General features: G+C 39.0%; 1 protein-coding gene across 2 annotated transcripts in view; it reads left to right on the top strand.

Annotated features, from left to right (window-relative positions):
• ADAMTSL3 (ADAMTS like 3) overlaps positions 1–24,550 on the top strand; it is a 283,266-nt gene that overhangs the window by 162,784 nt on the left and 95,932 nt on the right. Inside the window, exons 10-16 of one of the 2 annotated variants that reach the window (XM_076004699.1) lie at positions 5,334–5,411; positions 7,657–7,768; positions 12,394–12,532; positions 14,237–14,287; positions 14,896–15,100; positions 20,189–20,336; positions 21,929–22,013. In XM_076004699.1, coding sequence (XP_075860814.1) covers positions 5,334–5,411; positions 7,657–7,768; positions 12,394–12,532; positions 14,237–14,287; positions 14,896–15,100; positions 20,189–20,336; positions 21,929–22,013 — 818 coding nt within the window. The remainder of the gene's footprint in view (positions 1–5,333; positions 5,412–7,656; positions 7,769–12,393; positions 12,533–14,236; positions 14,288–14,895; positions 15,101–20,188; positions 20,337–21,928; positions 22,014–24,550) is intronic. The other variant, XM_012751691.2, reaches the window with a different exon arrangement.

The raw sequence follows: 24,550 nt of genomic DNA, 5'->3' as shown, positions 1-24,550 counted from the left end.
TTTCCTAATCAAATAGGGGCCATATGCTTTTGTAAATGTTAACTTCTATTTGCCTTTCACCATTCTTTGTACTTGGCCATCTTCTTTGTCAGTGAAGCCATCTGCCCTGGAGACTTGAGAGCAGTGGTTTTGCAGGTGGGCGATTGGGCTGTCAGCAGAAATGCAAAGAGAAAGCATTAATGTTTAACTTTTGAATATTGAAGTAAGATGAGTTTTATTATTATTTAGTTTGGACTTTTACTTTAAAAGTCAGGCATAATGGGGAGAGATGAAGATTTTCTGAATTGATTTAGTTCCCACGCCATTTCAAGGGGCAAGCTTAGGGCACTAACCTGTAGCATTTCTTCTATAATACGGTAAGGATGCCCCTTCTGCCGGAAGGCTGAGATATGGCTATAGAGTCCTTAGGAAGACACACACCATGGGGCATGTCTGCACAGACATTGAGAGATGCTCCCTCTGCCTCGAGGGACTGTGGACAAAGGAAGGAAAGAAGGGGCAGGATGGAGGGGACAGGCAGGGAGACGTGTGTCCTGATGGCAGTCACTCTCCAGAGCAAGGAAGGTTTTAAGGAAAGCCAAAGCAGAAAAGGACCTTTTGTTCCATCTGTTGTTTAGAAATGCAAAAGGAAAATGCCTCATAGGATGCCCACCTCCATCAACAAACACCTGGGGAAGCCACATCAGAATGAAATTGGCATTAGTGTCATGAAAGGTTTAGTCACAGGCAGAGTCTGAACTTAGCGCCCAGAGTCCCCCTCGGCTTCCATGTGGTATGGAAGACTTCTAGAAAATTCTACGTACTCTCAGCTGGCCAGGGGTTGACATGATGATGGCAAATGACCCTTTAGCTGAGGGGTCGAGGTAGAGAGGGAGCATGTATCATGCTTTTTTCGGAAAAGGCCCAATTTATACCTGCTGCTCTGGGTTAATTACTAGCTCTTCCTTTCAGTCTCAAAAGTCTCCTGGCGTGGACAGTAGAGCAAGTGGTCTCCCGGGTACAGAGCCCTGAGCCAGGCCAGCTTGACAGGAGTCCTGGCTGTGCCACAGAGACTGTGTGGCACACGGGGAACTTGGAAAGGGCTGGTCACCAGAGGAGTCGGCCAGCCCCTACCAGGACAGAACACAGCCAGGTTCACTGGCACTGATTCTCCCTGTGGGAATCCTGCTCATGTTCATCAACTATTTCTATTTAGTTAAGTGAAAAACATCTGTAAACAGGCAGGATCACTGCAAGTATATTTGTGAAAAGAACAATTATTTGAGACCAATCAGAAGTGGGTGTTCATATTTCCATTTTCTTTGCCTTTCAAATGTCCTTGTTGGGGTTCAGCACCTCTGGTCTGCAGCTGGGCAGGTGGGGAGACCCGATGTATTTCTCAAGGCTCCCGGGCTCTCCTCTGCTGGTGACCGTTTTCCTGGAGAGAGGAAGGAAGCAGGTCGTGAGGAATAGATTAACTGGAGATGGATGTAGAGGAGTCATGCCTGCGTATTCCCTACTTTTTTCCTACTTATGTTTTCTTTCAAAATGGAGCAAGGTTATCAGTTGAGAGTGACGATGTGGAAGGAGTTAGAAGTTTGAGGACTGAGAAAGAAGCATGAAATGTTTGTCTTAGAAAGTGGGAGAGTCAGTGGACTGGGGGAAAGCAGTGTGCTTACTGGCAGCATTAAGAGCCTGTTTGAGGTTGGGGAGCATGGATTTAGGTAAGCTGCTGTGCACTTGTCCTGCACTGAGAGTACTAGGCACAGATACAGGTGCCACACACAGACAGGAAATGTCCAGAAGTCCAATAGATCTTTTTCTTTCTTGTGAACCTTCTTAGGAAGGAAAACTTTTCTCAGAAGCACCACAGTAGACCTCTAATCATTGACAAGAATTGGGTCTACACCTTCCCTTAGTGTGTTAGTCTCTGGATCCTCTGAGAAGCAGCTGCCAAGACAGGATGAGATGTCCAGGAAATTTATTTGGGGAATGCCTGTTAGGAACAAGAATGGGGCTGGACACAGGGTGAGGCTGGAATTGCTGCCAGACTGCAGTGGATCTGATCTCGAGTGAAGGAGAGGGGGAAGGAAGCAAGAGTGCGGTAGTTCTATGAGTGTTCAACAAAGCTGCAGGGGAGGCCCTGAGCCTGAGTCCTCTCTCCCAGGACTCTGGTGTCTCGTGGGAACAGGCCTGACTTAGTGCCCTGCTGTGGTCAGTCCCTGGCTGGGAGCAGCCCATGGAGAGCATGACCTGGAACTCGGGCTGTTAGCCAAGTACACCCTTTGCAGTTGTGCATCTGAGCAGAGGATTCTCGTGGTCTTACACCTAGCAAGGCACCTGTGACCGATGTTCATTTAGGATAACCAGGATTTACTGAAGACACATGAGGGAGATTGAACACTGGAACAAAATCAGTCTCTGTACAATGAGAAGGGGAAATGGATGCTGGTAGACAAAGAAATGTGCCTGTTACAATAAGCATTATCTCTTTTTGAAAAACATCTGGGTTTCATGCCCTTTCTTTCTCTTCTTCTTTTTCTTTTTGTGAGTAAGGGAGAGTACTTATAAGCAATTTCAGTTTTCTCTTAGGCTTATTTTTTGAGCCAATTTTGGAGTTTACATTTTTCTAGAGAAGTATCTAATTCATCTACTTTTTCAAACTTTTCAAATGTAACCATAGTACTCCCTTATCATTAAAAAAAATCTTCTCTGCACCTATAACTATGTCTCTTTCATTACTAAACTTGTTTATTGGTTCCTTGTCTAATTTTTGTTTTGTTCCAACCATCCAAATACTGTCTCTGAGACATCTAAGGATTAGATTTTAATTTTGGTGATTAACTGAAAGGGTTTTTTTTTTAATTTCTATTTATAGAAATTTTTATTTCTTTACCTTTACATGGGTTTATTTTGGTATTGTATTTTTAGCTTCTAGAGCTGAATTCTTCATTCATTCTATTTTCATATTTTTCTCCATTAAATGTATTTAGGGCTCTCAATTTCCCTATATAAAAGTCTTCAACTTTATCATAGCATAGTATATCAATCCTTAACTCTATGCTTAGTGCTATTTGTATCCCGATTAAGAAATCTTTGCCACTGTGGTGAGTCCTCCTTCTCATTCTTGATATTGGTTATTTGTGCCTACTTTCTTTTTTTCTTGATGAGTCATGTTGGAGGGTTATAAATTCTGTTAGACTTTTCACAAAAACAACTTTTGGCTTTATAGCTCTTTTTAAATGTAGTTTCATTTCCTTATCATTAATGTCTACTCCTATCTTTATTATAATATGTTCATCTTTCTACTTTCTCTAGATTCAATTTGCTGTTCTTTTTCTAACTTCTTCAAATGGATGTTTATATCATGGATTTCTATTCTTTTTTATAACATTAATTTAAGTCTATACATATCTCTCAAACAATGCCCTATATTTAATTTCATAAATTTTGATATGAAATGTTTTCCTTCATCAGTCAATTACATTATTATATAATTTTCATTGTTGTACATTCTTTGACTTATTATTTAGAAGTATAAAATCAAAGCATGTGGAAATATTTTATGATTTATCTTTAAAGCTTAATTCTGCTGTGGTAAAAGAACATATTCCATATTATTTTAACCTTTTGAAATTTCTAAAATTTGGTTTGTAGCTCATAATATAAATTTTGGAAGAATATGATGTATAGTCTTCATTGTTGGATACAATGTTCTACATATGTCAAATAGGTCATGTTTATTATTTTATGTCATTCAAAATTATAACCTTCCTGACTTTTTTGTGCTTATTCTACTTTACCATGAGATAGGTGCTAAAACTACCACTATGGCTATGCACTTTGCATTATATATTTTGAGGCTAAGTTGTTAGATACATTCACATGTAGAATCATGTCATCTTCCTAGTGAACTGACCCTTTTATCATTATGAAACTATTTTGTTTCAGCACTTTGAAGATATCTCTCCATTGTCTTCTGGCTTCCATTTATTCTCTAAGAAGTCAGCTGTCAGTCTTATCTTTGTTCCTTTAGAAGGTAATGTGTCCTTTTTTCTTCATCTGCTTTTAAGTGTTTTCTCTTTATATTTAGTTTTCATCACTTTGGCTATGATGTAACTCATGGCTTTCTTCAGCTTGAGGTTCATGATGCCTCATGAGTCTGTGGCTTGATATCCACCATCAGTTTTGGGCAGATTTTCATTTGTCACCTTTTCAGAGTAGCTTCTGACCTAAGCATTTTGTTTCTCTTTCTGGGACTACAATTATACATTTCCCTTTATCTGCTATGTCTAGTTTCTACTTTCTTCTCATCTGTCATGTTACTAATTCTCTACTCAGATATCTCTAATCTAGGGGTGAGCAGATTATGTCCAGCAAGCCATCCATCTGTTTTTGTAAATAAAGTTTTATTAGAACACAGCCTCCCCCATTTGTTTACATATTATTGATGTCTACTTTTGCACTATACCAGCAGAGTGGACTAGTTACAACAGAGACCATGTAGCCTGAAAACCTAAAATGTTTGCTATCTGGCTCTTTAAGAAAATACTTGCCAAACTCTAGTCTAATATACTGTTAAATTAATCCATCGAGATACTGATTTGAATTATTGCACTTTTTATTTTTGGAATTTCCATTTATTTTTATTATAGCTTCTTCATTTCCAGTGAAATTCCCCATCTTATCATTTAATTTCTTGAACATTTTAATCATAGTATCTTAGTCCAGGTTCTCTAAAAAACAGAGCCCAAGGCAAAAGCTCTGTGCCAACACTGATGTTTTATGACTGGAAATAGTGTAAGCTGTTGCTGGGCTCCTCCATCAAGGGAATAAGACATGAAGCCAAGGCTGGAGTTGCAGGGAGCAGTAGTGGTATACTGAAGTTTTTAAGTTTTTGTCAGTTAACACCAATACCTGGATATAAATATTATGTTTATACTATCTATTTTTTCACTTTTTTAGTTATTGTTAAATTTTATTTTTTGCATTTCTAGTAATTTTTAAACTTTGTGCTGTGTATTGTGGAAGAAAGGTTGTAAATATAATTTGAGACAAGATTATTTTTTGCTTCTAGATTTTCAGTCTAACCCTCTCCCAACTGGGCTATTTTGGCTGCAACTATTTTTGCTTCTAGAAGACAGCTAGGTTGGGAACCTGTCACCTTCATCCAACAAGAAATTAAAATAATTTGAACCTGGGCTTTATTCCCTTTGAAGGCTCGTCTATTTCCAGTTCACTTTTATACATAAGAGAGGGCCTTTTGGGGTCCCACTTGCGAGCCTGGGATTTCTACCAACACCCCCACTGCCTTGGCAGGCCTTGAGCTCCAGTGTCTGCTCCCTCTGTTCCAGGAGTCTGATGACAGGTCTGCCCAGCTTCTCAGCCGCTCAGTCACCACTTGCAAACTGGAAAATGCCTTGAGCAAAAAGGTGATGCCAAATGTGGTGCCAAATGTTGTGCTCACACTTCTGCTTCCTCAGTGTCTGGGATCTTGGCCCTGCAAATCCTCCCTAGCGTGATAATTCTCCAGTGCTTTAAACTACATTAAAAAATATTTTATGTAGCATTTTTACTTATTCTCACTGGGAGGAGTCATCAGAGGCAAGCAGTTTAGCCATAGCCAGAGACAGAGCTTCTTAGCAACGTATTCTCCCTCTGTAACCCTGGGGCTGGCCCCACCCACCCTGTCTCCATGAGCCTGCCCCTCCCTCCCTCTACCCACATCTTGTGTCTGGAGTTTTTATACTATTTTATAATCAAATACATCAAACTATTTTTTTAATCAACCCTTGTTTAGATTTACTCATAAGCTTTACTGATTTATTTCATCATTGCTTCTTAAATCACATTACTTCTTCTGTATGTCTACCAGTGCTTGTTCAGTTCATTCTTTAGTAGTTTTTTCTTATTTGTTCCAATGAGTGACTTTGAGAGGTGATGTTTCAGAGTCATTTATTTTGTGTCTGAAAATATTTTTATTTTACTGATTGATGACTGATAACTTGATTATAGATTGATAATTGATTATTGGTTGCTGATTAATACTTTAGTTATAGAATTCTAGAGCCAAAATTCTTTTCTCTCATCATTTTGAAGATATGATTTTGTTTTCTTGCATCCAGCATTACATATGAGAAATCTGATGCCAATCTGATTTTCACTCTTTTTTTACCTATAATAATTTTATTCTTTCTGATAACTTTTAGGATTTTTCTTTATCCTTGTTATATTTGTAAAAATGGCTCCTTGGAACTCAGAGAGCATTTTTAACTTAAATTCCTGTCTTTCTTATGATGTAGGGAATTCTCAGCAATTATATAATCAAATAGTTCCTCTTATTCTGTCTGTTGTCTCTACCATTTTTTTTTTAGAAATATTGTAGCCAATTTGTTGATAGGCTTTTTAAAAATTTCCTTAAAAAAATTAAGCTCTATTATTTTGTACACTGGCTTCTTCCACTAAAAATAGCATGAGTATTTTTCATATATGGAATATTCTTTTTATATCATATTTATTTTTATTGTTATAATTTTTATAATCTTATTTCTTAGTTTTTCTTCCCAGCTACATTTTCCAGAGGTTTTTCTGACACATTAATCTTGCCAAATTTTTTTCATTGACAAAACTTGTATGTGTGTATGGTGCACAGCACAATGTTTTAACGTATGTCTATATTGTGGAATGGCTAAATAGAGCTAGTTAACATGTGTGTTACCTCACATACTGTTTTTTGTAGTGAGAACACTTAAAATCTGTTCTCTTGGTAATTTTCAAGTATGTAATCTTAAACTCCCTATTGCATGCTGGATCTATCCTCCATGAGCTTAACTTTTGTTTTCTCTGTCTTTTTTTCCTTTCACTGCATTCTGGGAATTTTCCTCAGTCCATACAATTGTTTAGTCATTAGGGAAGAAAAGAAAAAAGTATAGTGAGGATTTTCTGCCTGAGTAAAATCACCTGAAAGTGAACTTCTGTATTCAGTTGCTTAGTCACTCTCAGGAGTGTACCTACCTTTTACTTAGGTACTAGAATGTTTATGAGTAAACACCATGTATGTGCTTGTGTACACTGGAGTTGAGTTTCTGCAATTATGCTTTTAGAAGGACTTATCAGAAGGATCTGCTTAAAGTTACTATTAAAAATGTAATAATCCCAATGATATGCTAAGTTTTTAAGCAAACCTAGTTTAAGTCTCAATCTCTATTGCCATGAAAATTAAATAAAATGTTTCAGGAAGAAAAAAATGTTAAACAAACAAACACATCCACCTACATTTTTGTGAACCCATCTACAGTCATGGAATTATCTAGAAAAATGATTCCATTTTTCTAGATTATTAGAGATTTCAGGCTCAGGTGGAAGAGAATGGTCTATTTGATATGGAGAAACAGTGACTCCCTGGTGCAAATGAGGAGGTGGCCAAAGCCACTGTCAAAATGGTTCTCTTTTTCTAGGTTATTAGAGATTTTCTGAAGACATATGAGCCCCCATTTATGAAAAATCTAAATGAAATGTTATTGCATCTTAAAATCCTTGGAATCTTCATGTACCATGGTTTATTGGGGTAGACATGTGGTTGTATACATAGGTGAAGAACATCCATCTCGTTTTGAAAGGTGTAGAAAGCACTAGCTCATTGTATGCAAATGTGTTATCACAGTTCTCTCTGTCCAGACCAGGTACACTGTGGCCAAAGACAGTGTGGTTCAGTTCTTCTTTTACCAGCCCATCAGTCATCAGTGGAGACAAACCGACTTCTTTCCCTGCACTGTGACGTGTGGAGGAGGTGAGGCACAGACTTTGTTCGTGAATACTTAGAGCTTAGCGTTACAGGTTACACATCTGTGTTTTTGAAGCTGATTTTTAAATAGATGTGGTTATTAGAGATGTCTAATCACACAGCACCTGACTCAGCAGCCTGGAATGTGGTGGCGTTAATGAATGTGATCATTTGCCTTTATTCTTGAAGACAGGTGAAAAACTAGATTTGGAAAACACCTTTTACTTTTAACAAAAAGCTGGAAACAAACAAGTTTCCATGTGTTACTGCATTTCTCTCTTGATTGTCCTTAAAGTAGAGAAATGGAATTACTTGGGCAGCCTGATCAAGTTAATGGGGGTGTTGGTTCTAACATTAGATTTCTACCTTATCTCTGCACCAGTGTGAGAGTATCAACTCACCAACACAAGAAAGGGTCTCTACCAGTTGGTAAGGGGAAAGTCCTGCTTATTGCCTGCTTAGTTCAAAGTTTTCGTAGATAGTTGGGGAAGGTTTTGAGACAAGTGTAATCTGGGGCTCCACACATGTGCTGCAAAAGAAATATCTTTCAGGCTCAGGTGGAGGAGAATGGTCTATTTGATATGGAGAAACAGTGACTCCCTGGTGCAAATGAGGAGGTGGCCAAAGCCACTGTCAAAATGGTTCTCTTTTTCTGAACTGATCTTTTAAATCAAGGAATAGATAGTTATAAACTAGTGCTGGGCAGGGGGCGGGGTGAAGAACATACACAGGGTTGTTCAGCTAGTAAATAGTACAGCTGGGATCCGGGTTGTAAAGGACAGCTAGTGAACAGTGCAGATCCTCCAGGAGGTTATGGTACACCTCAAGTTTGAGAACTATCACCTCTCTAAAGCAGTATCTTTGGATATCAGCTGTAGCCACATTAATGCCACTATTTTTACCATATCTGTGTTAGCCCTGCACTATTATTTACTTAAGGATTTTCTTTTACAATGACATTTTTCAACTTAAATAAAGATATTTATAAAAAAATTTTAATACTACTACCTTAAATGGAAAACTGTTATGTCTTGTCATAAATAGAATACAATCACAAAAATAAATATAAGAAAACAATAATGGGATAAATAATCTTCAGGTTCCTGCCATTCTCTCAGTTTATTTTAAATTCCTTCTGAATTTTGTTGAGCATTATAAGCATTTTTATTATAGTTTCAATTTTATCTATTTAGAGACAGGGTCTCACTCTGTCTTCTGGGGTAAAATGCAGTAGCACAATCATAGCTTGCTGCAACTTTGAATTCCTGGGCTCAAGCCAGCCTCCTGCTTCACACCTCCCTAGTAGCTGGGACTATAGGCATGTGCCACCACACTTGGTTAATTTTTTTTATTTTTTAAGTTTTTGTAGAGATGGAGTCTCATTATGTTGCCCAGGCTGGTCTCAAACTCCTAGGCTCAAGCGATCCTCCTACTTTGTCCTCCCAAAGTGCTGGGATTATAGGCGTGAGCCACTGTGCCCAGCCTATAAGCATTTTCATGAGGCGAAATCTCTTTTAGGTACTTGAGTCCCTGACTCTCCGGTGGGCTCTGAGAAAAATTCTTAAAAACATTTTATGTCTCTTAAAGCCAATGGAGGTAAAACCCTGTTTGGAACTGAGACTACAAGCTGGGCCTCCAAACCCAGGTCTCAGAAACTTTTTGGCCAATCCTACCCTCCCAAATCTGCCTGCCAGAGTTTACATGGCCTCACGGAGCAAGCAGTGAAGTTGGAATTTGAGGATCTGGATTCACTTTTTGCCTTGCTACTAATCAGCCTGAAACATCTTTGGGCCTCACTTTCTCATCTGTAAATACACTCTCCCCCTGATAGCACAGTGGGGGGCAAAAACGAGAGGACGTATGCCAAGGAACATCGTGCAATTAGTGAGCATTCGGGAAGTATCTGTTATGTAGGAATCTAAACCTGAATTTTGTCAGAAATGCTTCTGCGTGGCATGCAGCTCCTTGGCTATCCCCTCCTGGAGTTCTCAGTGATCCTGGTAAGGGGTGATGCGACACATATACAACTAGGGTCACCGTGGAAACCTCTAAAAGTGAATGGGACATAACTGCAGATACTTGCAAGTGTGTTTACACTCAAAAGCTGAATCCCATCACCTTCGAGTCCAATGGGCTACGCAGCTTCAGGGAAGACGAGAGTCTCTTATGGACCCCAAAATAAAAGCAAAGAAATGGTGGGGGTTCTTTTACTTTGGGAAAAACTAAACATCTTTTTTTTAAAAATTTTTTTTTTACTTTTATTTTTAGAGTCAGGGTCTTGCTATGTTGCCCAGGCTGGCCTCAAACTCCTGGGTTCAGGCAATCCTCCTCCCTCAGCCTCCCAAGTAGGTGGGCCTATAAGCATGCACCACCATGCTCAACTCAGACATTTCTTTCTTTTTAATTTATTCCTTAGCTCCTACACGGTTATTCAGAGAGACATTCCCATTTGGACCCATAAGATGAAGATCAGCTTTCTGCTGGGGCAAAGGGTGCATTTTATAGTAGGATTCAGCTAAGTTCAGTTGATTAAATTCTTGGGAGGAGTATAGGTGTTTCTCATACTTGAGTGCCTATGGAAATATACAGTCAGTCCTGCTGGAACCATAAATGTGGGTGGGAGCACTTAGCAGTAAGATTGTCCCCAAAGATAACAGTGGGTGTAAGAACAGGAGAGAGATTTTAGGTGTTTTAGGGGTGCCTGTCGTTGTCTGCACACTGGCAGAATTTCAGTATGTTTGTTCATAATACAGAAAGGCAATCTGTCTTCTTTCCCTTTTTGTTATCTCTAAGCTGTGATAAAATTAAAGAGGAAAAATTAATTCTCTTCTCAAATTATAAACACCTGAATGCTCTCTGTCTTCTTCTCTTAGAAGTGTGTTTCCATTTAAAACAAATATTTTCTCTGACTCAAGGAGCTGTAATCTCATTTTGTACTTGTTTTGGGGGAAATAAAAACACACGCATAAAACCCACAAGGAAAGCATTACCAAAATTTAATTATATTAGTAATGAAATCTACAGGATTTGTGTGGATGGCATTTCAGAGGTTTTTGGATAATGAAGAAAATTAGTTTCCTGGTCTCTAAGGTACCAGGGGGACTTGGATGGACTTTCCTCGTCTTGTCTGTAGTCATAGACGTGGGACAGTTGAGATCGTCTGGAGAAAGTACCAAGATTGCCATCGCCATCTGATAGCGTAGAATTTCTGACAAATATTGGCACCCAAGTGACATTTTATGGACTGCATTTGGATTTTCATTTTTGTGGTTTCGACCTTGCTTTTTATAATGCATACCAGTCCACCCTTCTGCGCTCAGCTTACATCCAAGCCATGTCTTGCAGAAAGCTATCTAGTGGTTTATAAAATCAGATTCCTCTCAGCAATCAGGACATTAAATGTATTTTTAGGCCTTTAGACCAGTTGATTGAGGTGGAGAGCTTGGCTTTGGGCATATTTTTTCTGAAGAGCTCATTCTAGTTTTGGAAAATTGCTCTTTGTTAAAAAAAAAAAATTTAACTTCACATGACACTTACATAGTGACAGGAAACCTTGAATCAGATCTTTCAAGAAATAGAAGCACCATTTTGTGAATTGTTTTTTCAATTTACAACAGTCATCTAATCAGAATGTTCACTTGCATCAGAGACAAATTATATTTAATAGAGTCAGGAATAAGTTTCCATTCCTTCCCCTTTACAGGCTTGTGAGGGAGGAGGGTAGTGTGTGAATAGCGAACATTTGGGATGTGTTTGTTATCTCAGAATCTAACATACAGGAACGGATTTTGTTCCTCCCTGTATAGACCAGACTTAAATCTCCATTTGGAAGGTTTATTGCAATTGGAGGTGCCCCAGGAAGGCAGATAAGTAAAATGCGGAACTGCACATGCAAACAACAGAACATTATGAAAGAAATATTCAATCCAGCAACAATCCAGTGCAAGGATAGCACATAACGTTGAGGAAGAAAAGTAGAAAAACAAAAGAATATTTAAAACACACTATTATTCATCGAGTTAAGAACATGCACATGTGACATTACATAGGACGGTTGTATGTTTAAGGACATATAAACAATAAATGAAAAGAGGTATTGGGATGGGAGTGTTGGAAGGGGAGTAGCAATAGGGGAAGATGGGGAAATACAGGGAAACCAGGGAGGGACCTTGCACAGTGCTGTGATGACAATGAGGACATGGGGCGTGGACTGAGGAGAATGACTGACTGGCCTAGCCCACACCTGTGGTCCAAATGTGTCTTAAACGGAGTCTATTACAGTTTTTTAGTGATAAATGCTAAGCATACCAAAGTCAATTGAAGTAGTCTTTGTCCATCTTGGCCTCACATTTTAGGTTCTTAGGAGAACCTGAGAACCTTTTTTTAAAAGTACTAATTTCCTGGCCCCCAGCCCCAGTGTTTCTGACTTGATGGGAACATGAAGGGGCCTGGGCACTGGGGCGCAGGTGTATGTTAATAGCTCCTGTGTGGTCCCGTTGTACAGCCGGGGTTGAGAACCACTGAGGTAAGTTTCTTAAGGACGGAAGAAAAAAGTATTCGGCAAACAATAACTTTGCCAAGTAAACATGAGACTGTTGCAATATTCAGACTTTCCTTTTGCACCACTCCAGGTTATCAGCTAAATTCTGCAGAATGTGTGGATATCCGCTTGAAGAGGGTTGTTCCCGACCACTATTGCCACTACTACCCTGAAAATGTGAAACCGAAACCAAAACTGAAGGAATGTAGCATGGACCCTTGCCCATCAAGGTTGGTGTGATTGTCCACACACGTTTTACTTTGAACATAAATTAGCTGCAACTGAGACTTATTGATCTTGTGCAGTGCAGTTCACCTCCATTTCCTGAGTCCGAATATGCACTGATGGCAGGTGATTGCATTCACGTTTATAACCGTGGTCATTAGGACTTAGGACACCTTTACTAATGTGGTCACTCTGTCTAGCTCCATCTTGTCAGGAGCTATGTGTCTGTGAGCTCTTTATAATGAACCTTTTCAAGCATCTCCTACATATGCAATTTTAAAGATCTCTTCTTCCAAGTACAATGCCTAGTCCATCTGCCAGTCATAAATTTCATTCACTCACCATTTCAGCTTTTAAATAGGGTCACCCATTACCAGGTTTTGACTTTTGAAGTGTTCCCACTAAATTTAGTATAAATAATGCATTGTGCAAGGAAGTGAAGAGTCTCAATGCCAAAGCAAAAAAGCTATGTGTGAAATATCCTATTGCATAATTTAGTACCTGCTGACTTGGATTGCCTGGGGAAGTTTCCTGGCTTCACTGCAGTATCTTAAAATAACAGCACAGTATCAAGCCCCAGAATCTCCCAATACCTGCCAGCTGGCTAGGGCAGCGTGCGCAAGTGGAAAAGAAGCGTTCTTGGTGGATTTCATTTCCTGTCACTAAACTGCCCGTTTCCTGTAATCCTGGTTGAACTAGTTATTAATAGAGGCCTTTCAAAGGACAAATTCTGTGAAATAAAGTGGTTTTCTAGGGATCCTACTATTATGATAGTGTGTTAATATCATTAATATATTTTATCAGAATCATGATAATAAAAGGAATAAATTTATCTCAATTGAGAGAAATATTTTCCTTTGATTAATAAACCACCAGCTCCATTTTCTATATTTTCATATAAAACTGAGGATATTTTTTGTCAGAGATGTTCCTGAAAATCAAAGATGGTGGCTGAATTTAGGGGAATGGTTGATAACACTATGGATTTTTAGTTTTCAATTTGAAAGAGCTCTGTCTCTTGGGATGTCAAATCTTATATTAGTCAATAAATAAATGGATTAATTGAGTAGTACTCCATGGTATACATATACCACATTTTATTAATCCACTCATATTGATGGGCACTTGGGTTGTTTCCACATCTTTGCAATTGTGAATTGTGCTGCTATGAACATCCTAGTGTAGATGTATTTTTTATAGAACGTCTTTTTTTCCTTTGGGTAAATACCCCGTAGTGGAACTGCTGGATCAAATGGTAGTTCTACTTTGAGTTCTTTGAGGTATCACCACATTAATCATAAAAAAATGATAAGCTAATGCCCCTTGTAATATCCTGGATGGAGCTGGAGCCCATTCTTTTAAGTGAAGTATCACAAGAATGGAAAAACAAGCACCACATGTACTCACCATTAAATTGGTACTAATTGATCAATACTTATGTGCACATATGGAACTATTAATAATATTCATAGGGCATCAGGCAGATGGGGGGAGGAGGGGATGGGTAAATTCATACCTAATGGATACAGTATGCAGTGTCTGGGGGTTGGGCATACTTATAGCTCTGACTTGGGCAGTGCAAAGGTGATATATGTAACCAAAGTATTTGTGTCCCTGTAATATTCTAAAATAAAAAATAATTAATCCATCAAAAAATAAATGTATCAATTTATTTAGAAATGATATTCTCACGATGATTTCATTTGTAGTGATGGATTTAAAGAGATTATGCCCTATGACCACTTCCAACCTCTTCCTCGGTGAGTTACATGTTTTCTTTTTCTTTTTGTAATTTGCTGTAAGTAGTTTGCAAGGAACTGTGCCATATGTAGCAATAGCCTAAAATGTACAAGGATTAGATACCAGATGCTTTACAGAGCTAAGGGAAAACATACTTCCCTTCAACAATAAGAAATATCTTTCTGAGAATTAGATGAACTGGCTGCCTCTAATGGGCAAGGCCCTATTTCCCATCACTAGAGATGGTAAGCGTACATCCAACAACCAGGGTATTATAGCAGAAGCTCAAATGTTGCAGTCGATCAGAAATTTGCATCCCCTTTCACTCCTAGAAGACTAATATGGTTGAATTTCTGTGATCCTCTAGTAACATTGTCCATTAGTATGTTATAGTTCAGAGGTAGTGTAAAGATGCTTTCACACTTCATATTTTAATTGATTTAATTCTCACTATGGCCCTGTGAAGGATATGTAGGGCTGGTGTGTTATTCCCATCTGACAGAAACCTCAGATTCAGAGAAGTTAAGTATTTGTGACTAAACACAGTATGTGGCAGCTGAAAGTAAAGTCTTATGACTTCAAGTCACTTCACAAATAAATAATATATTTTTATTTGTTTGCTTTTGAGCTGGGAACATAATCCTTGGACTGCATGTTCCGTGTCCTGTGGAGGAGGGATTCAGAGACGGAGCTTCGTATGCGTAGAGGAGTCCATGCATGGAGAGATACTGCAGGTGGAAGAATGGAAGTGCATGTATGCACCCAAACCCAAGGTTATGCAAACTTGCAACCTGTTCGATTGCCCCAAGTGGATCGCCATGGAGTGGTCTCAGGTAAGATTTGAGAACATGCCACTTTTAACTAAATCTCAGGCTTTTAAGGTTTTTCCTGTGTGCCTAACATGGTACCTTACAGTGTGGGGACACAAAAGTTGCATGTGAGCATAGTCCCTACTCCCAAAGGACTTAAGGAGACAGTTGGAGGTTGCACTAGTCTGCAGTCCCACCAGCAGTGTAAGAGTGTTCTTATCTCTCCACATCCACGCCGACATTTATTGTTTTGGGACTTTTTGATAAAGGGCATTCTCATGGGAGTTACATGATGTCCCATTATGGTTTTGATTTGCATTTCCCTGATGATTAGAGATGGTTAGCATTTTTTTCATATGTTTGTTGGCCATTATTCTGTCTTCTTCTGAAAAGTTTCTGTTCATGTCCTTTGCCCACTTTTTAATGGGGTGGTTTGATTTTTTCTTGCTGATTTTCCTGGAAGGGGGAAGAGGGGCTGGGTAAAGTCACACCTAACAAGTGTGGTGTGTGCTGTCTGGGGGTGGGCACATTATAGCTGTGACCCTGGCAGCACAAAGGCAATTTATGTAAACAAAGCATTTGTACCCCTGTAATCTGAAATTTAAAAAAAAGATGACAACAGTTGGAGGACAGTGTGAGAGAGACCACAAGGATCAATGTAAGTAAAAATAATTAATACTAAGGACATTAATAATAATGTTACTATGTAATTCATATTAAGTACATCTGGCAGAAACAGAATTTGAAGCAGAGTCGATCAGAAAGTCTTTGTGCCTGTTTAACCCATTCTTTTTTTTTTTTTTTTTTTTGAGACAGAGTCTCACTTTGTTGCCCAGGCTAGAGTGAGTGCCGTGGTGTCAGCCTGGCTCACAGCAACCTCAATCTCCGGGGCTCAGCGATCCTACTGCCTCAGCCTCCCGAGTAGCTGGGACTACAGGCATGTGCCACCATGCCCGGCTAATTTTTTGTATATAGATTTTTAGTTGGTCAATTAATTTATTTCTATTTTTGGTAGAGACGGGGTCTCGCTCAGGCTGGTTTTGAACTCCTGACCTTGAGCAATCCGCCCGCCTCGGCCTCCCAAAGTGCTAGGATTACAGGCGTGAGCCACAGCGCCCGGCCAACCCATTCTTGAAGATAGAATTTGAGCAAGCAAGAACCCGGGGAGACAGTCACTGTGGGAGATGGCCAAGCAGAGGTGGCTGAGCAAAGGCATGAATGACATGAAGTGACTAGAAGTTGAAAAGCCCTCTAATTCATCTAGATTAAAGATAGAACCCATGTTCCTAAGAATTAGAAGGTTACCATGGAAATGCTGATGCGACATGAGAAGTATGTCCTTGATCCAGTAGTTACTAAGAAGCTTCCAATTTTTTTTTCGAAGAAAATAACATATTTTAAATAATTGAGGCAAGACAGCCTAACATTGGGAAAAACCAGAGGCAGGAAGCCTCTTTGGAAATCATCATGGGGTCAGGTTGTGGGAGAAAAGAAAAGAGAAAAAGGAAAATGTCCCAGAGGTATGACAAGACTTCGTGTCAGATTAGCTTAGTCTCCCCTTTCTGGAGAGATGATTGAGTAAGTCTGCAGAACAAATAAAGTGCAGCTGGATTAGTCAAAGATGAAAAAAACAAGCATTGGTATTTCGTATTTTAATCTTAACCTTTTCATTTTCTAGAGAGTGAGACATAATTGGCTCAAGTTTCTGTAGCTCTTTTGAGTGATCTCTACACGTTCAGTTCATCATATGCATACATTAGTATGTCTATTCATCTGTTTATTCAGTGTCAGCTACCATGCTAGGAATTAAATAAAACTTGCAACTACCTCCCAAAAGCTTAGAATCTGGTTGCAGAGATATGCATGCAAACAGTTGTGATACAGTGTAACACTGCATATGAGTGGTACCATGTGTCCATTACTTCCATGAGGCACAAAGTACTTGAAGGAGCCAGGAAAGGCTTCAGAAAGGAGGTAGCACTTGAGGTAGCAAGTTCAAGCAATTGAACTTGAAGGATAATTGAGTTTGCTGGGTGAAGACCCACTTTAGTCTTTTTCTGATATCCTCAGACTAAATGTCATCACCCTATAAAACTTCACTGGAAATTGTTAAGGAAGAAGTTATCTGTTCTTTTTTGTTCATATACCCACTAAAAGTTGTTTAGAAACTTACATATCCTTTCACATATATGGAGGTTGACATCTAAAATTTCTTATCACAAATTTAAATAATTACAAAGAATATAACTTCTAACATGTTGTGAATGCTGACATTTTAAAATAAAAGTGTTACATTTTCAAAACTCTGTCCAGTGGAATCTAAATGCCATGATGATTTCTATCCTTGCCATCTTTCATTTAAAAAATGCATAAATGAGTTCTACTTTAACAATTTGGATATTGTACGTATTTTTCCCTTTCACTCACATTTTCAAGCTACTCTCCTCATAGAATTTTATCCTAATATCTTGTATTTTTATGGTTTAAAGTCTTTTCTTGACTATATTATTCTACTTATGAAAAAATAAGTATAGTCAAAGAAATTAATTTATATTAGTTTCCTGTGACCATAAAGCTTTAAGTATTGAAAATGTCCCCTGAATTGAGTTATTATTAAATTTAATTTTAGTACACAATCAAAACAACATAAATATATTTCAAATTTTGGTAAATAATGGTAACACATAAAAATTACATTTTCATTTGAAATCAGCCTTTATAGATGGTGAGTGGAGCTGTACAAATAGTCCATATTCATTTCCAGAATCAGACATGGGCTCAGCAATAGTTTTATTGTTAACTTTTACTGTTGATGTCTTATTTTGTTTGTTTTGTGTGTGCACACTGGAAAAGCTTGTTCTCATAAGTAAACGGCTGGAATGGAAGGATTTTATTTTAGCAAGGTCATTCAGTTCTTTGAACTCCTGACTTATATGCCAAAATTCATGTTACAGTCTATCACCAAAAATTATTTTGTAATGTATATCGCTGGCAATTCTATTAAGTCTTCTTTTGAAAGTAAAGAATACAACCTCAACTGCAAAAGGATTTGTTACCCAGTCATTAGGGACGTTGACTTTTTCAGCCCCCAATCAACATTATTTCTACAACCTGCAGAGGCTATGTTCAGCCCTTTTAAGTCCCAGCCATATGCTTTGCTTTGGCTTTAGAGCTTTTATACCATCCCCTCTGTCACTGTTATGACTGTACCATCACTTAAAGTATCAGGACAAAGGATTGGAAACCAGCTCGTCTCATTCACTATAATTGGCTTTTAATACTTTTCACTTTCTTCAAAACTCAAATACATCCTCAGTGATGAGGATTTGCTGTCATTGAGGATATGTTCAGCTCCACCGAGGAGTTCCGGAACTGTTGCAAACACTGACAGCATCACTGGCATTAAGTGTCCAGTGTCCCAGAAGGGCTACTTAGGAGAGAATACTCTTTTGTATTGACCAGTTGTGGTATAGTTATACTTTGTATTATTCTCTCTCTCTTTGAGCAGATTTTTTCTTCTGTCTGGGCTAATATAAAATAGCCTCTCAAGATCATAGATATATCAAATTGATAAATTTAGGGGTAGGTGAGTCAGTTTTCCAGAAACAGAGTCTAATCTCAAACTTCACTCAATTCATTACAGTTTTTGTTCAATGGTTTCAAAAGTGGCATGATTAACTAAGAGAAGTTTCCCAATATTCTGCCTTTCTGGAGATGCGTGTACACTGAGAAAGGCATCCATATCCTCTGAACCATGTCTTTGAAACTGGTGCCCAGGACACTGGGCCTCAGCAGGGTTGGGTGCAAAGCATTTAGAGACTGAGAAAACAGTCTCCAGGCTCTATAAAGCAATGGGTCTGGAATGTGGTTCTTCTCTGCCTGTTAGGAACTGTGGGACCTTGAGCAAGGTTCTCAGGTGGTGGACTGTTTGTTGTTTATCTGTTAAATGAGAATGAAGCTACCAATCTGCAAGTGTGTCTGGAGGATTAGTGAGATCACATAGGCAGGGCAGTGCCTGTCATGTAGCAGGTAACCAAAGGCAACCAAGAACTCTCAGCCCCTCCCTGGGGTGGAGCCAGGATTGGTGGGCTCTGAAGTTAATACAGATTGGAGGTGACTCTTTAAGGAAAAAGACTACAAAACACAAATATTGGGTATTCAAGAGAATGTTTATTTAGAATAAGAAAAGAATTTTTAAAAGCTATTGCCATAACTCTAATGGATTTCGGTTAATAATGATATATTGGTTCATGAATTGTAACTAAGGCAAGATGTTAATAATGGGGAAAAGAAGCGGGAGGGGGAAGAGAAAGCATATGGGAACTCTTTGTACTACCTCCTCAATATTTCTGTAAGCCTAAAATGTTCCTAAAAGTGGTCTGTTAATTTAAAAAGATAGATATACACATATACACTCACCAATATATGTGAATAAATTGAAAAGATATTCTAGATTTTCATAGAGTAACTTCTAAATCTTAAACAGATAACTCAAGAATAAATATGCTGACAACACAAACTTCACAAAAACTCAGAAAAAGTAGCATAATACATATTTTTTTTTAATTTTCACTGCCTGATAACATCTATAGTATGTTTTCCTTGATGTTTTGTTTGATGGCTTCTTCATATTACAACAGTTTTTCAACATCAATTTCTATAGACGGAATAGAAAGATCCTCTGGCCTGGTTGACTGAAATTTTGTTTTATTTTTTATTGATAATTTGGAAATTTTCTTTCAGTTTCATAAATTGTTTTGGGTAATTTCATGTAAATTTTTACTCAAATTTCGGAATACCTGTACCAAGTTTCTTTCATATTTGAGCAGTAAGATTTCAGGTCATTTTGATTTTTCTTGCATTGTGATCTCATCTTCAATACTTTTTGAATTGAGAATTGGAAGGAGATTATGCCAGAAAGGGGCCCAGAAACACAAGTATCACAGAAACACAACTATCACAGAAAATCAGCCTCCACACCCTTCCTTGCATGCTTATCGAACGGTATTTTATGAGGTGTTTTATGCTTTCCTTTGCATATGATAAAATAATGCCTTTGTGGATCTTTTCATGAAAAAGAATTTCATTGGCTTCTCTTTGCTTCTTTGAAAGTGCACAGTGACTTGTGGCCGAGGGTTGCGTTACCGGGTTGTTCTGTGTATCAACCACCAAGGACAGCACGTTGGGGGCTGCAACCCACAGCTGAAGTTGCACATCAAAGAAGAATGTGTCATTCCCATCCCGTGTTATAAACCAAAAGGTAAGTGTGTGGTGTGTTTTTAATTCTAATCAAATGGTAATTTTCAGCTCTCATTCCAATATGGAAGCATTTCCATTTCAAATTACTAGCTTTCTTATGAAAATTATTATATTGATAGATTGCGCTACCTGTCCACTTAGATAGAGAAGCTGGGCATGTGGGATTTATTGATCTGGAGAGAAAACCGAGCTCCTGTTGATTCAGTATGTGTAGAACAGCTCCCGTGTGTTCAGGCTTGTACTAACATTTCTTAGTGGACAGAAAATAATTTGAAGCAGTCTCTGCCTTGAAGAAAAAGGATAGGGAGCAGGGGAAAAGCAGGATGGGAAGGAAAAGGAGAATGAAAAAGAGAAGGAAGAGGTGCAGGAGGAGAAGGATGTTATTCTCTTCTCCCAAGCTTCTTGTTCTTCTGTGTTCCCACAGAACTTTGTATAATACACTCCTCTTCCCTGGAGGGTAGGTTTCTGGAGGGAGGAAGGATGTCATTTTTATGGAATGAATGCATGGAACGAATGAAGACTTCCCAGGTCCATGGAGGCATTTACAATTTCTTCTGTAGTTCCCATTTGTTCCACACATTAGCAGAAATGGGTAACAACCATGGGTAGGAAGGCCTGGCATCACCTCTCTAATATGTGCCACTCTCTGTGTATAATCATTCATGTGTACTTTAGCAAGGTGTTACCAATCCTCATGACAACCACCTTCCTTCCTGAAATGGAAAAAAAGATGATTCCCACCTATTAGTATTATAGAAGGACTCTTCCTTGGCACTTTAGATAGGATGATAAAGTACTCCTTTGTTTTTTCTGGGTTCATTATACATACAAATAGCCTCATAATTAACCATTCAACAAATATTTGTAGGACTGTGTCTATCTTGCAGAAAAATCGCTAGTTGCCAAGACAAGTACAAACAGTGATTACATAACTCCATCAGTGAAGCCTTTTCCTCTTCCTTCTGCACTTGAAGATACTTTCAAAGTCACTTTTATAATGTCTGTAATTTCCCTGAAGTAGCCCAAAATTATTTCCTTTCTCACTGCATGACTAGTCTCTGTCTAAGGGGTCTTCCAAAGACACAAAGGGGCATAGGTTGGCTCCTGCATGTGGGCCAGGTGTGACTGGTCATTATCCCCTCAATGATGACACAACAGTAAAAGTTTGAGGAAACTCAGCATGGACTCTCTCATCCTCCCAAAGTTCTTAACCTCCGTGTTATTTGCTTTTCTTTTGTAATTTCTGCATCCAGTGGGCAAAATTTGTGGCAATGGAAATCAAGTTGATACGGTTGAAGTAAGAGCTTTAATGTGCAAACAACAGAAAGGCATTTTTATGTTAATGTTGAGAACATATTTAACTGTATCATGGGATCCTTTTGGTTGTATTTTGATAATGTGTTAATTTTTAAAAATATGGAAGAAATTTTTATTCATTCCAGAAGCCACCTAATGTACTATGCTAAAGAACTCAACTTCCATTTTAAAAACATGACCTCTTTACTAATGAAATCTTCACGCAGTATAACCATAGACCCAACTCATGAATGATTAATAGTAATTAAGCTTGTTGTTTATATTCCTTTTTCTTAGAAAAAAGTCCAGTGGAAGCTAAATTACCTTGGCTGAAACAAGCACAAGAGCTAGAAGAGACCAGAATAGCAACAGAAGAACCAACGTGAGTCCAGGACCTTTTATGGGAATGATCAAGGCATAGCCAGTTAACATGATATATGCAATTTTTGTACTCATTGGAGTACAATGATACATTTAGTATCCAAATGACCTGGATTTGCAGACTCTAGAGAACTTGAGCTGGCTAGAATTTTTCTTTATTTCACAATTCAGCAGTCCTATTCTGGCAGTGTCTGTGAGAAGCACAGAAAAGAACAGTGTTATTTAACGAAAAGCAGCCCCAGTGGTCTGTTGCACTTAGAAGACTGGGGATAATTTCTAGATTAATACATGTGATTTGACTAAGGACCATCACAATATTATACAAATAAACCAATCATTCCATGGTTAGGTCATGGCCATGAAATGCATCCGTGGCCTGAGAGACCCCGGGGCTGCTGTGCTGTGCGGACATGCAAAGAACATGGTACCATGAGTATCAGAGCTTAGAACCACCCCTAGTAAAGACACAACCTTTAATTTTCAGTTAGTCTTTAAATTTTAAGTCTTTAATTTTTCTATGTCTTATCCACCTTACCAAAAAAAGGAACAGATTGGGCGTGTTCTCTCCAGGATTTATTCCAACTCAGAAATCCAGTGACTACATCCACATATGATTTGACAGGTCTGGGTTGTAAGGGTATCAGTGGAAATTAAGAATCAAGAGCAAATCAAAGTGGCACCCCGGAGGCAGAGATATAGGGACCAAAAGAGAACAAGGAATCAAAGGCACTCTGAGATTTCTAGTCCAAAAGTCTACAAGAAGAATAGTACCAAGGATAGGACTCAAGTCATTGGACAGAGTAGCTGATTCCCTGCCGAGCCCGTGAAGCCTGTGCTGCTGACAGCTGTCTGCAAAGAGAGCAGTTCACAGAACACTAGAAGAAAGGGGATCTCAGCCATCATCTGGCTAATTTCCCTTTCAGAGCAGGCATTTCTTCTTCAACACTTCTAGCAATGGGCAGAGTTCATTGCATTAAGATACGGCTCATGCTTATGTCGAACAACCTGAGTTATTTGCAAGAACTTTCTTCCTGTAGAGACAAAATGTACCTCCAAATTTCTCTGAAAGAGAAAAAACACATCTGTACCCTATTCCTTGTGACGAGTTTTCACAAATTTGAAGAAAGCTGACATGGATCCTGAGATCTTTGTCTTTCCTGAGTTCATCATCCTTAGCCTTTTCAGCATTTTCATGCACTGATGTTTTGAGATCCCTTAAACCCTGAGCAGGGTCTAAGGAGGCATGAGCACTAACTGCATTGCTCTTCCAGAGCACATTCTCATTTGTCAGTCTCCCCGTCACTGTGGTCCAGCCCAGCAGTGAGCCCCAGGGAGTGTGGGTTACTTCTCCTTGAGAAGGCACCATGACTCTGGTGACGTGGGCCAACAGATCTGGCACGTCACACTTCTGGCATGCATGCACAGCCTTTTCCACGTGGACCACCATCAGGCCTGGGTATGGCCACAGAAGAAACTGTAGATGCCGTGAGGGTGAATGGCCCCAGAAAGATTGAGTACAAAGAGGAGAGTGTTGGGCTCATGACAGAAACTCGGAGAGGTAGAGGAAGAAGGAGACTCATAAGAGGCAGGTGGTGAAAGAATGCAGCAGAGAAGAGAGGAAGGAGTGAGACCCAGGAGATTCATCATTACAGTGACCAAGGAGCTGAAAAGGGGTTTAAGGAGGCGAGAGGCATATAGAGTTCACATCGCACAGAAAGATAGGGAAAACCATGAGTGCCGAGGAAAGGCTGGTTTGGTTGGCGAGAAAGTCTTTTCCAGTTAATTTTAGAGTAGCGTCAGCCAAAGTGTGGAAGATAAAATATTGTGGAGATTTAAGAATGAATTTTCTAGATCAGAAGGAAAAGGGGCCGCCGTGGGTTTTGACTACTGAAGACAAAGTAAAGGTTGGAGTCAAGCTGATAGAAAAGAGTGTGTGTGTGTACATGTTTATTGTCTTTCTTTTTGAAGTCAGGGCAATCTTAAACATATTGAAAAGATAATTTGGATTTTAGATAAATTAATTAACATCTCTAGACCTCCCAACTAGAGAAGGAAGAAATTAGGCCAAATGCTACTAAGCTACTAGGCTACTATGCTACTAGCTTCTAGGCTAAAACCTTCTCCCCAGGTCTGATCTCCTAGGGTCCTGTAAAGGAAGGCATCTGTAGAAAGAGGTTTGGACACCTGAGAGGGAGCATGTGGTTGTCATGCAAGGAAAGTCGTGGAATTTTTGGTCTAGAATATTGAGTCCTCCCAGAATCCATCCTTCTTAGAACACAGCTGTACAGCAACTGGTAATCCTGTTGCATGTCGTGTCTTGGTTTTCAGGACTGCTGTCTGTCCAGCAGTCTTAGTCCCCAGACTAAGAGCCTGGAATCATTCTTGCCTCTTTCTCATTCTTCCCTTATGTGCAATTAACCACTGAGTTGTACCGACTGTATTTGCTAAAAATTTTCTTGGTTCCAGCTCCTTCTCTCCATCCCAGCTACTATCCTTGTTTAGGTCCTGAAATCACTGACCAGTACATCTACAACAGCT

Source organism: Microcebus murinus, chromosome 7 (genome assembly GCF_040939455.1).
Source record: "Microcebus murinus isolate Inina chromosome 7, M.murinus_Inina_mat1.0, whole genome shotgun sequence".
In the NCBI taxonomy this organism is placed as follows: Eukaryota; Metazoa; Chordata; class Mammalia; order Primates; family Cheirogaleidae; genus Microcebus; species Microcebus murinus.
The sequence above is the reverse complement of the archived record's forward strand: the minus strand, read 5'-3'. Positions and strand labels throughout refer to the sequence as shown.